At 35.1% G+C, this 14,481-nt stretch overlaps 4 protein-coding genes across 4 annotated transcripts; 2 read left to right on the top strand and 2 right to left on the bottom strand.

Annotated features, from left to right (window-relative positions):
- Positions 1-283: 283 nt before the first annotated feature.
- LOC116025013 (feruloyl CoA ortho-hydroxylase F6H1-3-like) lies at positions 284-1,678 on the top strand. The gene has a single exon (XM_031266070.1). It carries the CDS (start codon positions 363-365, stop codon positions 1,437-1,439), a length of 1,077 nt encoding a protein of 358 aa, XP_031121930.1. The 5' UTR covers positions 284-362; the 3' UTR covers positions 1,440-1,678.
- A 1,135-nt stretch (positions 1,679-2,813) lies between these two features.
- Positions 2,814-4,114, bottom strand: LOC116025820 (feruloyl CoA ortho-hydroxylase F6H1-3-like). The gene has a single exon (XM_031267175.1). It carries the CDS (start codon positions 4,045-4,047, stop codon positions 2,971-2,973), a length of 1,077 nt encoding a protein of 358 aa, XP_031123035.1. The 5' UTR covers positions 4,048-4,114; the 3' UTR covers positions 2,814-2,970.
- Positions 4,115-7,666: 3,552 nt separating this feature from the next.
- On the bottom strand, positions 7,667-8,984 carry LOC116024932 (feruloyl CoA ortho-hydroxylase F6H1-3). Its single transcript, XM_031265969.1, has one exon. It carries the CDS (start codon positions 8,909-8,911, stop codon positions 7,835-7,837), a length of 1,077 nt encoding a protein of 358 aa, XP_031121829.1. The 5' UTR covers positions 8,912-8,984; the 3' UTR covers positions 7,667-7,834.
- A 3,541-nt stretch (positions 8,985-12,525) lies between these two features.
- On the top strand, positions 12,526-13,985 carry LOC116024801 (feruloyl CoA ortho-hydroxylase F6H1-2). The gene has a single exon (XM_031265800.1). It carries the CDS (start codon positions 12,770-12,772, stop codon positions 13,844-13,846), a length of 1,077 nt encoding a protein of 358 aa, XP_031121660.1. The 5' UTR covers positions 12,526-12,769; the 3' UTR covers positions 13,847-13,985.
- The last annotated feature ends 496 nt before the right edge of the window (positions 13,986-14,481 follow it).

Here is a 14,481-nt window from a genome sequence, read left to right as displayed (position 1 = left end):
TTTGAGCATAATCTACTAAACAGGAATCAATTGAACGTATGTGTGAGTTATTTATGAAATCTCCATACTAATACATAGTATGTTAGAAGTATACAATTATTTTTGAATAACGAGGCTCCACAATTTGAGAATATGTACGAGATAAACTTATTTCTATGCGATAGTACGTGTGACCTTTGATAGGAAAGTCATACTTTTTTCACAGTCCTTTTAGTTAAAAATATCTAATTTTCTCTATATAAGGACGTAATAATCAAAAGATTGTCTATCAACCACAAAACAAGAGATCTTGACATCTCCTTAAACATAGTACGTACAACGTTACTTTCTTCCTTTTTTTTGTGTGTTCTCAAACCCTAATAATGCCTTCAACGTTGTCTTCTGTTCCCTCCGACATCAACCACTTTGCCGTGGTCGAAGGTCACGGCGTCAAGGGTCTTTCCGACTTGGGCCTCGAGTCTCTTCCCGACCAATACATTCAGCCGCCGGAGGAACGGATCACGACCAGCGCTATCATTGTCGATGACTCTATTCCGGTCATTGACTTGTCGGAGTGGGGAAGGGACCCGAAGGTGGGCGATATGATCTGTGAGGCGGCGGAGAAGTGGGGGTTCTTCCAGATTATCAATCATGGAGTTCCCCTTGAGGTTCTGGAAGAGGTTAAGGCGGCGACTTACCGGTTTTTCCGGTTGCCAGCGGAGGAGAAGAACAAGCATTCCAAGGATAATTCTCCCTCCAATAATGTGAGATATGGCACCAGCTTTACTCCCCACGCTGAGAAAGCTTTGGAGTGGAAAGATTTTCTCAGTTTGTTCTACGTTTCCGACGAGGAAGCCGCCGCGCTTTGGCCGTCGGCGTGTCGGGATGAAGCGCTGACGTTTATTAGAAACTGTGACGCCGTTATTAGAAGACTATTACAGTCTCTAATGAAGGGATTAAATGTAACGGAGATTGACGGAACCAAAGAATCGCTGTTAATGGGTTCAAAGAGGATTAATATGAATTATTACCCTAAATGTCCCAACCCGGAGCTCACCGTCGGCGTTGGCCGTCACTCCGACGTCTCGACGTTGACCATCCTTCTCCAGGACCATATCGGCGGACTTTACGTTCGGAAACTGGACAGCGACACGTGGGTTCACGTCCCGCCGATCAACGGCGCCATCGTGATTAACGTCGGCGACGCACTCCAGATCATGAGCAACGGGCGGTACAAGAGCATCGAGCACCGCGTGATCGCTAACGGAATCCGCAACCGGATTTCAGTGCCGATTTTCGTGAATCCGAGGCCGAATGACATCATCGGACCGCTGCCGGAAGTTTTGGAGAACGGCGAGACGGCGGTGTACAAGAACGTGCTTTACTCCGACTATGTCAAGCATTTCTTCAGGAAAGCTCACGACGGCAAGGCCACTGTGGATTTCGCAAAGATGAACTAGAAACAAGTCAAACAACTTCGGATAAAATAAGGTTGATTATGAATCTGTGCGCAATCAAATGTTTCTCCACAATTGTAAAATGTACAAGTGGTAACTTCGGTGAAGTTATTCCTTCATTAATTTCTCGATGTTACGTTCCTATATTATGTTTATGAAATTATTATTTTTTGTTTATCATTTCTTGTTTTGCACCGACATTTGAATTGTAATACTACACAATAATACACATACAAGTCTCACATCACACGTAGTGGAGATCGAGATTGTATTATTAGAGTGAAACACGTAGTTAGGTAGGAGTTGATCTTAAGCCTTCTAGTCGACGGCAGGCCATGAGCACTAGAAATCAAAAAGTATGTGTTAATGTGTGAGACAATAGTCTCAATTAACATGTTCTCAATAATACGGTCATACGAGATAACTATGGACCCAACTAAATTAGGAGTTGATTTAAAGGCTTTTAGTCAAAGACGGGCAACATGAGCCATAGAAATCAAAGAGTATGTGTGATTGTCAATAGTCTCAATTAACATTTTTCAATAATACGGCTATACTCGATAATCTTGGACCCAAATAAATTAGTCAAATAGTTGATTTGGTAAACACAATGTTTTAAGTTCGACTCTCAGTAAGAGTTGTCTATTAGGCAAATTGATTTTAAGTTAATCAGTAGATCTGATAAATTAAACCAATTTAGCTTCAACACTCTATACTATAAAGTATACTACTTGTTGCTTATCAAAATAAAAAATTGCACTGTTAATTAGTCTGTTACACTGAGTCTTGAAAAGAAATCGAATCCTCACTTTTGTTTTCGTTATATGCATTATTATATTTTTCGTGCTATATGCAGTCCTTCTATTAATAGTTTAATTTGTAGCTAAATTTGTTGCACCACTTGCAGTGCATGACTTCACTATTCTTATTTTAAAATTGTCACAAAACGTGTTACAACATCCCACTCAAATTTCTTAAAGCAATATAATAATAATTCTAATAATTGGTTTGGTAGGACTGACTTTTTGAACTTTAATTTCTTTAACAATTTAAAAGATAAACGCATTACTATCATGCTTAGTGTGTGCTTTTGACTTGAAAAACTATGGATCAGTGTTACACCTACGTACAGTTGAAAAGTAAAGATTAATCAAGGTAATTGATATTAGTGAGAACACCAATGATAAAGCAAACAATACAATAAGGTTATAATTAACTCCATCACAAAACATTACCAAAAAAATTAAATGTCCCTTTTTGAGAGCCTTCATCAACAAACTAATCAAATGATTATTTCACTTTAACTAACTTTACCTAATTTTAGTTACACTTCATCTTACTTTAACTATAGGAATGTCTCAATCTGAATATATTATATGAAAATAAAATAGTAAAATATTATTCATCTGAACAATAAGTAATATTACAACAAACTGAGTTTAATTCAGTACATGTCATTGAATAGTAACAACAGTTTCTTTGTCACAAAAAAACATAAAATAAAATAACATAAATCCAATCTTTGATTGGATATCTAGTTTATCTTTGCAAAATCAACGGTCTCCTTTCCATCATGGGCTTTCCTGAAGAAATGCTTAACATAGTCGGAGTAAAGTACGTTCTTGTACACCGGCTTCTCGCCGCTCTCCAACACTTCCGGCAACGGTCCGATGATATCATTCGGGCGGGGATTCACGAAGATCGGCACTGAAATCCTGTTGTTGCTTCCATTAGCGATCACGCGGTGCTCAATGCTCTTGTACCGCCCGTTGCTCAAGATCTGAAGCGCGTCGCCGACGTTAATCACGATGGCGCCGTTGATCGGCGGGACGTGAACCCACGTGTCGCTGTCCAGTTTCCGAATGTAGAGCCCGCCGATTTGGTCCTGGAGGAGGATGGTGAGCGTGGAGACGTCGGAGTGACGGCCCACGCCGACGGTGAGCTCCGGGTTGGGACATTTGGGGTAATAATTCATGTTAATCCTCTTTGAACCCATTAACAGAGATTCTTTGGTTCCGTCAATCTCCGTTACATTTAGTCCCTTCATTAGAGACTCTAATAATCTTTTTATAACGGCGTCACAGTTTCTCATAAACGACAGCGCTTCATCCCGACACGCCGACGGCCAAAGCGCGGCGGCCTCCTCGTCGGAAACGTAGAACAGACTGAGAAAATCTTTCCACTCCAAAGCTTTCTCAGCATGGGGAGTAAAGCTGGTGCCATATCTCACATTATTGGAGGGAGAATTATCCTTGGAATGCTTGTTCTTCTCCTCCGCTGGCAACCGGAAAAACCGGTAAGTCGCCGCCTTAACCTCTTCTAGAACCTCAAGGGGAACCCCATGATTGACAATCTGGAAGAACCCCCACTTCTCCGCCGCCTCACAGATCATATCACCCACCTTCGGATCACTCCCCCACTCCGACAAGTCAATGACCGGAATAGTGTCGTCAACGATGACCGTGCTGGTCGTGATCCGCTCCTCCGCCGGCTGAATGTACTGTTTGGGAAGAGACTGAAGCCCCATGTCGGCAAGACCCTTCACGCCATTGCCTTCGTGGACAACAAAGTCGGTGATATTGGAGAGAACTGAAGACAACTTTGCCGGCATTTTCGCAGATATATATATATATATATATATATATATATATATATTTTGGTAAGTGTGAGAAGTAAGAACTGTTTTGTATTCACTGAAGAAATTTGTTGATGACATTCCCTTTTCTGGCCTCTAATATATAGGAACCAAAGTTGGGTAGGATTCATAAATTGGTGAAAGTTTTGGGGCCAAATTATAGTTTGTAAACTGAAGGTTGGTGAGTTGAAGAGTAGGGACGGCCACCTCGTATCACAAATCAACAATGGTGTACTTTATCCTTAAAAAACGGAAATTAGTTTCATTTTGCACACGAGTTACATTCTGTTCAATTTCGTAGTACATCATGAGATTACTTAATTTAATTTAGTTTAAATGACGCCGGTAAATTTATCTCTTTCTTAAAAATAGTCTAATAAAAAAAAAACTCTATACAAAAAAAAAAAATGAAATTATGAAATCAAACACAAATACAATTTTAAAAAAAAATTTACATGCATAGTTCGACATTTTGCCCATATTCATTGAGTAAAATCATTTTTTATTTATTTTAAAATTTTGATATGGTTTATAACTTTATGATATGTCCCAAAAATTAAATTTGAAATATGAAGGTGAAAAAAAGCATACTAACCAGGGTTAGAAAATTGAAAACATAGAATTAAAAACCTAAAAGTTAAAGATAAATAATGTGGCCTATATGGACTATTCCAACAAGCAAGAGGCACCAAGTTCTACGCCAAGTCTTTCTTATGCACGTTTGAAGACAAGTCTCTAGCTAACTCAATGATTACCTTTACAACTAGCTAATTATTCTACTTCTGGCAAAATGAAGTTTGAGGAATATATATATATATATATATATATATATATATATATTACAAAACTTTTTTTTTGAATACAACTGACCCTATTACATTGTAGTATCTGTTCATCTATACTTTTCTTAACATGTTGAAGAACAAAGAGTCAATTTCGATATCTCCTCCACTGAGAGAAAGACCCTGTAAATTTACCAAAAAAAAAGTATCATATAACCAACACTTCATATTCTAATATCTGTTATATATTACAAAACTTAGAATTTTCAAAATTTTGACTTTTCAAAAAATTCACAAGAGTACTCTTCGACTTCTATCTTTGATCTCACTTGTTAGGATCAAACACTTAACACTTACGTAAAAAACTATAGCTAGTAGCAAATATGCAACTTTATTTTCTTATAGACTGTCATCACAATTTCGAGACATTGGGTGCTAGATTTCGCCTTTACCCATTACCGACTTCTGATCGGTCCAACAATCTCCCAGCTAATGGTTATTAGACTTGACCTTTATCGGCCTATGTCGAACACTAATGTTGTACAACAACCTAATGACAATAACAACAACAACAACAATAATAATAATAATAATAATAATAATAATAATAATATCCGCTAGATGTGGCTGATAGAGACATAGAATTGCATGCATGCTTCCTATTTCCGATATTATTTATTTAAAAATTAAAACCAAATTATAGTATGGGGAATATTATATTTGTTATTCCACTTCCACTTTTTTCTTTGATTTTTTTTCCTACTTCATTAATAATTCATTATTCATTTCATCATTTGCATGTGCAGTGGCATTGCATCCACCATGATTGCCGACATATATACATTCAATGATTCATGAACTTCCGCGAAATTAAATTCGATTCACGACATCAAATATACCAACCAAACTATATTCTGTCTGTGGATATCTTAGATTGATTCTTTAAATTCAACTATCTTTGCAATTTTTGACGATTCAAAATAAATAAATAAATAAATGAAAACAAAGATTCAATTCGATGAAAGTCAACCAACAAAAAATGAGCTTACCGAAGTCCCCACTCCCCATACTGTGCATTCCGGCCTGGCGCCAGTTGGCCAATACGACCTAGTCTATTTCGGGCGCTCCCCTAGCCTTGGATCCAAAAAAAAATCTCAACGGACCTAGCTATTCATTTAGTCCTTTGGTTTCATTTTATGTGTCTATTTCAGTTTACAGTGTGATTAAAGTTATTTTTAATTTAATTTTTCATAATATTAAGTTTAATATTAATATACAAAATTTATATATTTCGAAACTAGACTAAACGTACTATTAAACACGAAAAATTAAATTTAAAAATAAGTAAAAAATACCAAAAAAAATAAAGAAAAAAAAATTGGTTTGTGTGAATGAATAGTAAGTAGAATAGATAAAATATAACAATGAAGTATATTTTATTGATATTTTGATTCCTTAAATTAAAGTATTTTTGTCATTTTTGTTGATTCAAAAAATAAAATAAAATAACTAAAATTAAAATCCAAGAAAACTACGTACGTGGGCCAACCAAGGAGTTGTTAATAATAAGAGTGGCAAATTATTGCATGGACCAAGGATTTATATCTTTAAGAGTAATACTACACATACTCTCACTTTCTACTCTAACCAAGGCCGGATTTATATCTTTAATTTAATTGCAAAACCAATTCAATGATTTTTTTTTTAATCTATCATTGTGTTTATTTTACGTTAAGTAAATAAATTATTTATATCTCTAATCTCTCAATTCGATAGATGTATAATATTTGAATTTTCGACTCTTATAACAATGATTAATCTTTTCTATACGTGATACATAAAAATAATTGTCTGATATTAGTACTTAAAGTGGCTCTCTTGTGAGATCATAACACGGAGTTGATGATCATTATCCGTGATGCAGGTCGGGTCATTATGGATATGTAATACTTATACTATAAAATGTAATACAAATTATGAATAAAGTGTTTATTTATAATAAGGTAAACTGTAATATTTTTAAATCAACATATAAATGTAATACATTTTTCTTCAAAAGTGTTACACTTTTCCTTATAAGTAATAACTACTTTATTTATTATTAGTATTACATTTTTCAATATAAGTATTACATTTTCATATTGACTAGACTTTCATGTCTCCTGGACAAGGATATGTGGATAGTATCACACAATAAGTTTCATAATTATATTGAAATGTTTTTAAAAATAATAATATATAATTTTTTTGAAAGTCACAAAATTAATACTTAGCTTGTATAATTTTTTATTATTTTAAAAAATATAGTTGATAATTTAAGTAAAAATTATACTAAGGCATGTTGAGAGAAGATAAGTGATGATGTGCCAAAAAGTAATGATATGATTGAATGGAGAGGCATTTTTTCGAATCCAACGCTTTTAATTTTAAATCCTGAGTTTTTGACTATTTTGGGTGGTTGAAAATCTGATATTTTTCAATTATATTTTTTCTTCCATGAAGGGTACGTAAGTAAAGTTGAACTATATATATATATATATATATATATATATATATATATATATATATATATATATATATATATATATATTGTCATATATATTTTACTCACCCTCATTTATTGTCTGATCTCTTATATGTTTAATTTATTTAATTGATTTATGTATGAGAATTATAATTATATTGTATATGACTTATAAATAAGAAAGTCTAAAATAAATCCGCAACTCCAATGAAAATTATGACTAAATTGACATTAAAAGTGATGTTTTTGGGTAAAAATAAAGTGTCAATTTAAATTATAGATGAGAGTGGGAAAAAAGAAAATATTATAAAAGGATAGATTTATAAATGATAAAATTGAAGAATATTTAATTTCATGAGATCTTACATGGAGAACATAAAACATGAACTTGATAACCATATAATCAACTGTAATGGAGGTTAATCTCCCTATATAGTGAAGATGGTAGAGTGTGTATCTACTTTATCTTTGCAAAATCCACTGTTTCCTTTCCGTCGTGAGCTTTCCGGAAGAAATGCTTGACGTAGTCGGAGTAAAGCACGTTCTTGTACACCGCCTTTTCCCCGCTCTCCAACACCTCCGGCAGCGGTCCGATGATATCATTGGGGCGGGGATTCACGAAGATCGGCACTGAAATCCTGTTGTTGCTTCCATTAGCGATCACGCGGTGCTCGATGCTCTTGTACCGCCCGTTGCTCAAGATCTGAAGCGCGTCGCCGACGTTAATCACGATGGCGCCGTTGATCGGCGGGACGTGAACCCACGTGTCGCTGTCCAGTTTCCGGACGTAGAGTCCCCCGATTTGGTCCTGGAGGAGGATGGTGAGAGTGGAGACGTCGGAGTGACGGCCGACGCCGACGGTGAGCTCCGGGTTGGGACATTTGGGGTAATAATTCATATTAATCCTCTTTGAACCCATTAACAGAGATTCTTTGGTTCCGTCAATCTCCGTTACGTTTAGTCCCTTCATTAAAGACATTAATAATCTTTTAATAACGGCGTCACAGTTTCTCATAAACGTCAGCGCTTCATCCCGACACGCCGACGGCCAAAGCGCGGCGGCTTCCTCGTCGGAAACGTAGAACAAACTGAGAAAATCTTTCCACTCCAAAGCTTTCTCAGCGTGGGGAGTAAAGCTGGTGCCATATCTCACATTATTGGACGGAGAATTATCCTTGGAATGCTTGTTCTTCTCCTCCGCTGGCAACCGGAAAAACCGGTAAGTCGCCGCCTTAACCTCCTCCAGAATCTCAAGGGGAACTCCATGGTTCACAATCTGGAAGAACCCCCACTTCTCCGCCGCCTCACAGATCAAATCGCCCACCTTCGGATCACTCCCCCACTCCGACAAGTCAATGACCGGAATAGTGTCGTCAACGATGACCGTACTGGTTGTGATCCGCTCCTCCGCCGGCTGAATGTACTGTTTGGGAAGAGACTGAAGCCCCATGTCGGCAAGACCCTTCACGCCGTTGCCTTCGTGGACAACAAAGTCGGTGATATTGGAGAGAACTGAAGACAACACTGCAGGCATGTTTAATTTGCAGAGAAGATCAAAAGATATATTTTAGTGAAGAAAGAATTGTTTTTATTCAGTGGAGAAATTTGTTGGTGGCTATCCCTTTATCTGGCATGTAATTTATAGGAACGGAAGTTGGGTAGGATTCATAATTTCGTGAAACTTTTGGGGCCGAATTATAATTTGTAGAATGAAAGTTGTTGAGTTGAAGGGAATGGATAGAGGACTAGGGTAGTAGGGTGTAGGCATAGTTGCGTTGGTCGTCAGACGAGTGACGACCACCTGGTATCACAAATCAACAATGGTGGATTTAACCTTTTTTTTTTTTTTTTTTTTTTTTTTTTTTTTTTTTTTTTTTAAAAACATGGTGGATTTAACCTTAAAATACTCCAAAAGTAGTTTCATTTCCCACACGAGTTACATCCTCTTCAATTTCGTAGTTTCTTATGAAACTGCTATTTCCTGTGGAATTTTTGCTCAGTGGAAGACATATCACACATAGGGCCGTTTACTTGCAAATTGTTTACACTTTTTCTTTTTATATATATTTGGTCAATATTTCACTATTGCCATATTAATTTAAATTTGATAAAATTCATGTTAGTAACTTTGGCATTTTACTTAGAAAAGGCGATTTCAAAAAATGAATAACAAAGACAAAAATTAAAAAAATACAAAATACAAAATTTATGTGATTAGACAGTGTTCATACGTCCACAAGATCAAAGCAGCTTATTATTATTATTATTATTATTATTATTATTATTATTGAATTTGTGATTTAGGTTTATAACTCTATGGTATGTCCTTAAAAAAATTTAAATTTGAAAGATGATGGTGAAGAAAGCATGCATGATGGTAACCATGTTTTTAAAATTGAAAATATAGAATGAAAAAAAAACATAAAAGTTAAGATAAATGTAACAGTAGTATATTTTATTCTAACTGGCAAGAGGCACTAAAGTGTAGGCCAAGTCTTCCCTAAGAACAAGGTCATTTGTGGGTTTCGGAGAGGTTTTTGCATAGAAAAATCTAGTGGTATGATTTTTTAACATATGAGAATAATAATTTTTAGTGATTTTTTTTTTTTTGCAAAGACTAATTTTTACCAAAATGAAAAAATTAAAAATAAATAGGCATATGCACATCTGCTCAGGCACGTGTAACAACGATTTAGAGTGGCCACCTGCTTACGGGCTACGCCACTCTGAATTGATAGCTAAATTCAAATAATAATAATAATAATAATAATAATAATAATAATTATTATTATTATTATTATTATTATTATTTTCCCTGTAAATACCATCTATTTCTACAATTTGAAAACAATTTTCATCCTAGCTATTCTCAGTTCATTCCTATATTACTTGCAATTCATTCGATCATATCATTCTCTCAATTTTTTTTCATATCACAATGGAAAAGGGAAATTCAAAGTCAATAAAATTCTCAACCCAATTTTTCTTCTTCCCAACCCTATTTTTCTTCTTCTCAACCGTCTTCACAAATTTTACATTTATATCCCACAAGTTCAAAATTCTCAAATTCGACAAAATTTTCAAATTCCACAATTTACACATGTTTTTCAAAATTCTCAATTTGCGCAATCTTCTTAATTAAATGTATGTATACTTATTTTAATTAATTAACTTTCATTACAACTATAAATTTAAAATTAAAATAATAAAATATAGTGCAGTAAAATGGTGGGTTCACAACAAACTTGGATAAAAAAAAAACCCTAAAACCGATAGGGAGGATAGTTTTTTTAGATTGAGGGAGATAGTGGATGCTAAAAAAAGATGTTGGGATTAAACACTAATGAGGTTGCTTGAGCAACCCCAATAGGAGTTTTTTCTCTAGTTTTTGTCGCAATTTAATGATGTTTAATTAACTAATGATGTACAACAACCTAATTTCAATAAAAATAATAATAATATCCACTAAATTGATTATATTGATAGAGACATAGAGTTTCATGCATGCTTCCTATTTCTGGTATTATTTATTTTAAAAATTAAAACCAAATTAAAGTATGGAAAATATTCTATTTTTTATTCCGCACTTATATTTTTTTTTTCTAATTATTCATTAGCATGTACAGTAGGTGGGGTGGATGTATTCCTCCGTGTCTGCTGACATACATTCATGATTCATGAACTTCCGCGAAAACTCGACCCAAGACATCAAATATACCAACCAAACTATATTCGATCAATATATTGATTCCCTAAATTAAAGTATCTTTGTGGTTTTTGAATATTCAAAAAATAAAATAAAGAATATATAATTTTTTAAAAAGAGTTTAAATTTGATGATCCGTCAAAGAATTTGTTAATAATAAATAGACATAGCTTCTTCATTTGTCAATAATAAGATGTCAAAATATATTGCGGAGTGATACGGTCCTCAATGATTTCACAAGAAATTGTAAATTGGTAAGTAGGTTAGGGTCAAATTAAATCTCTACTTATGATCTAATTTTTAGGGTGGAATTAGGGTCATGACTTAAGCATCGTCACTATCATATATCATTTGGTGCTCTTATTAAGAACTCTTGCATGACGGATGTTAAGTAAATAAATTATTTATATCTCTACTCTCTCAATTCAATGTGTAATATTAGAGTATTTGACTCTTATAACAATATAATAGCATGTAAAAATAGAAATTGATCGATAACGCTTAGAGTATTAATTGGTTTAGTGGATGGGACTGGATGCAAAGCGCCACTTAAGATTTGTTTTTAAATAGTTTGGTGTTTGAGTCCCGATACTGGATTGGTGTATCCAGTCAAGTGAAGAAAAAAATACCTTGCAAGAAATTCTCATATTTAAAAGTTAAAAGTTGAATTTTTAAATTGATTTACAAATTTAAAAATGATGCATTGAAAGAAATTCTCATATTTAAAAGTTAAAAGTTAAACTTTGAAATTGATTTACAAATTTAAAAATGACGACTTGATATAGTTATATCTACTTCTAAGGGTATAGATTTGTAACTAAAAGGTCACGAGTTTAAATCTCAATCTTTTTTATTTGAACTCGTCAGTTACAGGGCAACCTACCCGCACAACCGCACAGATTTATCTTTATATGGTTCTTTATTAACTAAAGTCATAAGACACGATTTACTCTGTACATCTTCTAGTAGTGGATTTGAATTTAATTCTCTCCTCACATTTAAATATATATATATATATATATATATATATATATAAAAGAGTAGAAAAAATAAGTTATCAAGTCGATTTTGGTTTGTGATCTTATCAAAGGCAACGTAACGCTAATTCAATAAATTTTCGGTACAATGGCACAACTTTTTAGGTACAAACATGCTTGAGAACACCATTGTTGATTTTTTTTTTTTCGCAAACATTGTTGATTATTTATTGAAAAGTCTTTTTTTAACAATATATACAATACTTTAGTCTTCGACTCAACAACTTTCATCAAATATTTTATATAAACACATTATCGGAAAGGAATTCAAACAAACCAATGTCTGGTTGGCTGCAGGTCCCACATCACCAATATTCCATGAACCCAACCCCACCTTTGAAGCATCATATTGCCTATAAATTGGAATCCAGAAATGAACACAGGCATCATATCATCGTAGTGAGATAAAATAAACCTCTTTTCATTAGTACTGAGTATTTGTAAGTCTTGGATACCGTATATTCTTGTTTATCCTAGTAACTAAGGTTGTTTTTCGTAGTATTTAAGGTTGTTTTATTAAGGTTTAAGGTTGTTTTTGAGGTAATTAAGGTTTAAGGTTGTTTTTGAGGTAATTAAGGTTGTTTTTTCGCAGTAATTAAGGTTGTTTTTGAAGTAATTAAGGTTGTTTTTTGTAGTAATTAAGGGAACCATGCCTGCAATGTTGTCTTCTGTTCTCTCCAATATTACCGATTTTGTTGTCCACGAAGGCAACGGCGTGAAGGGTCTTGCCGACATGGGTCTCGAGGCCCTTCCCAAACAATATGTTCAGCCGGAGGAGGAACGGATCACGACCAGCACGGTCATCGTCGACGACACTATTCCGGTCATTGACTTGTCGGAGTGGGGGAGTGATCCGAAGGTGGGTGATATGATCTGTGAGGCTGCGGAGAAGTGGGGGTTCTTCCAGATTGTGAATCATGGAGTTCCCCTTGAGGTTCTTGAGGAGGTTAAGGCGGCGACTTACCGGTTTTTCCGGTTGCCAGCGGAGGAGAAGAACAAGCATTCCAAGGAAAATTCTCCCTCCAATAATGTGAGATATGGCACCAGCTTTACTCCCCACGCTGAGAAAGCTTTGGAGTGGAAAGATTTTCTCAGTTTGTTCTACGTTTCCGACGAGGAAGCCGCCGCTCTTTGGCCGTTGGCCTGTCGGGATGAAGCGCTGACGTTTATGAGAAACTGTGACGCCGTTATAAAAAGGTTATTGAAGTCTCTAATGAAGGGACTAAACGTAACGGAGATTGACGGAACCAAAGAATCTCTGTTAATGGGTTCAAAGAGAATTAACATGAATTATTACCCCAAATGTCCCAACCCGGAGCTCACCGTCGGCGTCGGCCGTCACTCCGACGTCTCCACGCTCACCATCCTCCTCCAGGACCAAATCGGCGGACTTTACGTTCGGAAACTGGATAGCGACACGTGGGTTCACGTCCCGCCGATCAACGGCGCCATCGTGATTAACGTCGGCGACGCGCTTCAGATCTTGAGCAACGGGCGGTACAAGAGCATCGAGCACCGCGTGATCGCTAATGGAAGCAACAATAGGATTTCAGTGCCGATCTTCGTCAATCCCCGCCCGAATGATATCATCGGACCGTTGCCGGAATTGTTGGAGAGCGGCGAGAAGCCGGTGTACAAGAACGTGCTTTACTCCGACTACGTCAAACATTTCTTCAGGAAAGCTCACGACGGAAAAGAAACAGTGGATTTCGCAAAGATAAATTAGATACAAATTAAACTCCATCATCTTCACTGTAATCTGGTTTTGAAGTTCATGTTTATGTTCTGCATGCATGTAATGTAAGATTTCATGAAATATTCTTAAATTTTATCATTTATAAAATTATTTTCTTTTTCCCACTCTATTTAACTGACATTTCATTTTTACCCTGAAATATCACTTTTGATGTAAATTTAATTATAATTATTCACGGTAAAGATTTAATATCTTATTTTATTAGTCAATGGTTACTAATTGAGTCAAAGTTTAATTTAGACCAAATTAAGCTGAAGTTGGTAAGTGAAGTTCTGCACGTGAAATATGTTGCGTTTTCCCATTTGGTACGAAGCTGCCGGGAAGGATCTAATACAAAGATTCTTTAACGAAAGCGAGAGACCGACAAGGAGACAAAACCTCAAAAATTGATCCCACTATATTTGACATTTCCTAGTATGCAATTGGATTTTCCAGATAAGGAAAATGGTGTACATGTTTTATCCAAATAATAATAATAATAATTGTGACTCATTTTAAAAAAAAAAAAAATTAATCAAAATATAACATATAGAAAGAAATAAAAATGAGATTGAAAATACGAGTGTATTTAATATTATTTGTTGGATAATTGTAATTATGACAGT

The sequence above is a fragment of the Ipomoea triloba genome, chromosome 7, assembly GCF_003576645.1.
Source record: "Ipomoea triloba cultivar NCNSP0323 chromosome 7, ASM357664v1".
NCBI classification, from domain to species: Eukaryota; Viridiplantae; Streptophyta; class Magnoliopsida; order Solanales; family Convolvulaceae; genus Ipomoea; species Ipomoea triloba.
This window is presented reverse-complemented; position numbering and strand designations above follow the sequence as displayed.

Excerpts from the sequence above, each read along its gene's own strand:
- LOC116025820 (XM_031267175.1), bottom strand. The coding sequence starts at position 4,047 with ATGCCGGCAAAGTTGTCTTCAGTTCTCTCCAATATCACCGACTTTGTT.
- LOC116024801 (XM_031265800.1), top strand. The coding sequence starts at position 12,770 with ATGCCTGCAATGTTGTCTTCTGTTCTCTCCAATATTACCGATTTTGTT.
- LOC116025013 (XM_031266070.1), top strand. The coding sequence starts at position 363 with ATGCCTTCAACGTTGTCTTCTGTTCCCTCCGACATCAACCACTTTGCC.
- LOC116024932 (XM_031265969.1), bottom strand. The coding sequence starts at position 8,911 with ATGCCTGCAGTGTTGTCTTCAGTTCTCTCCAATATCACCGACTTTGTT.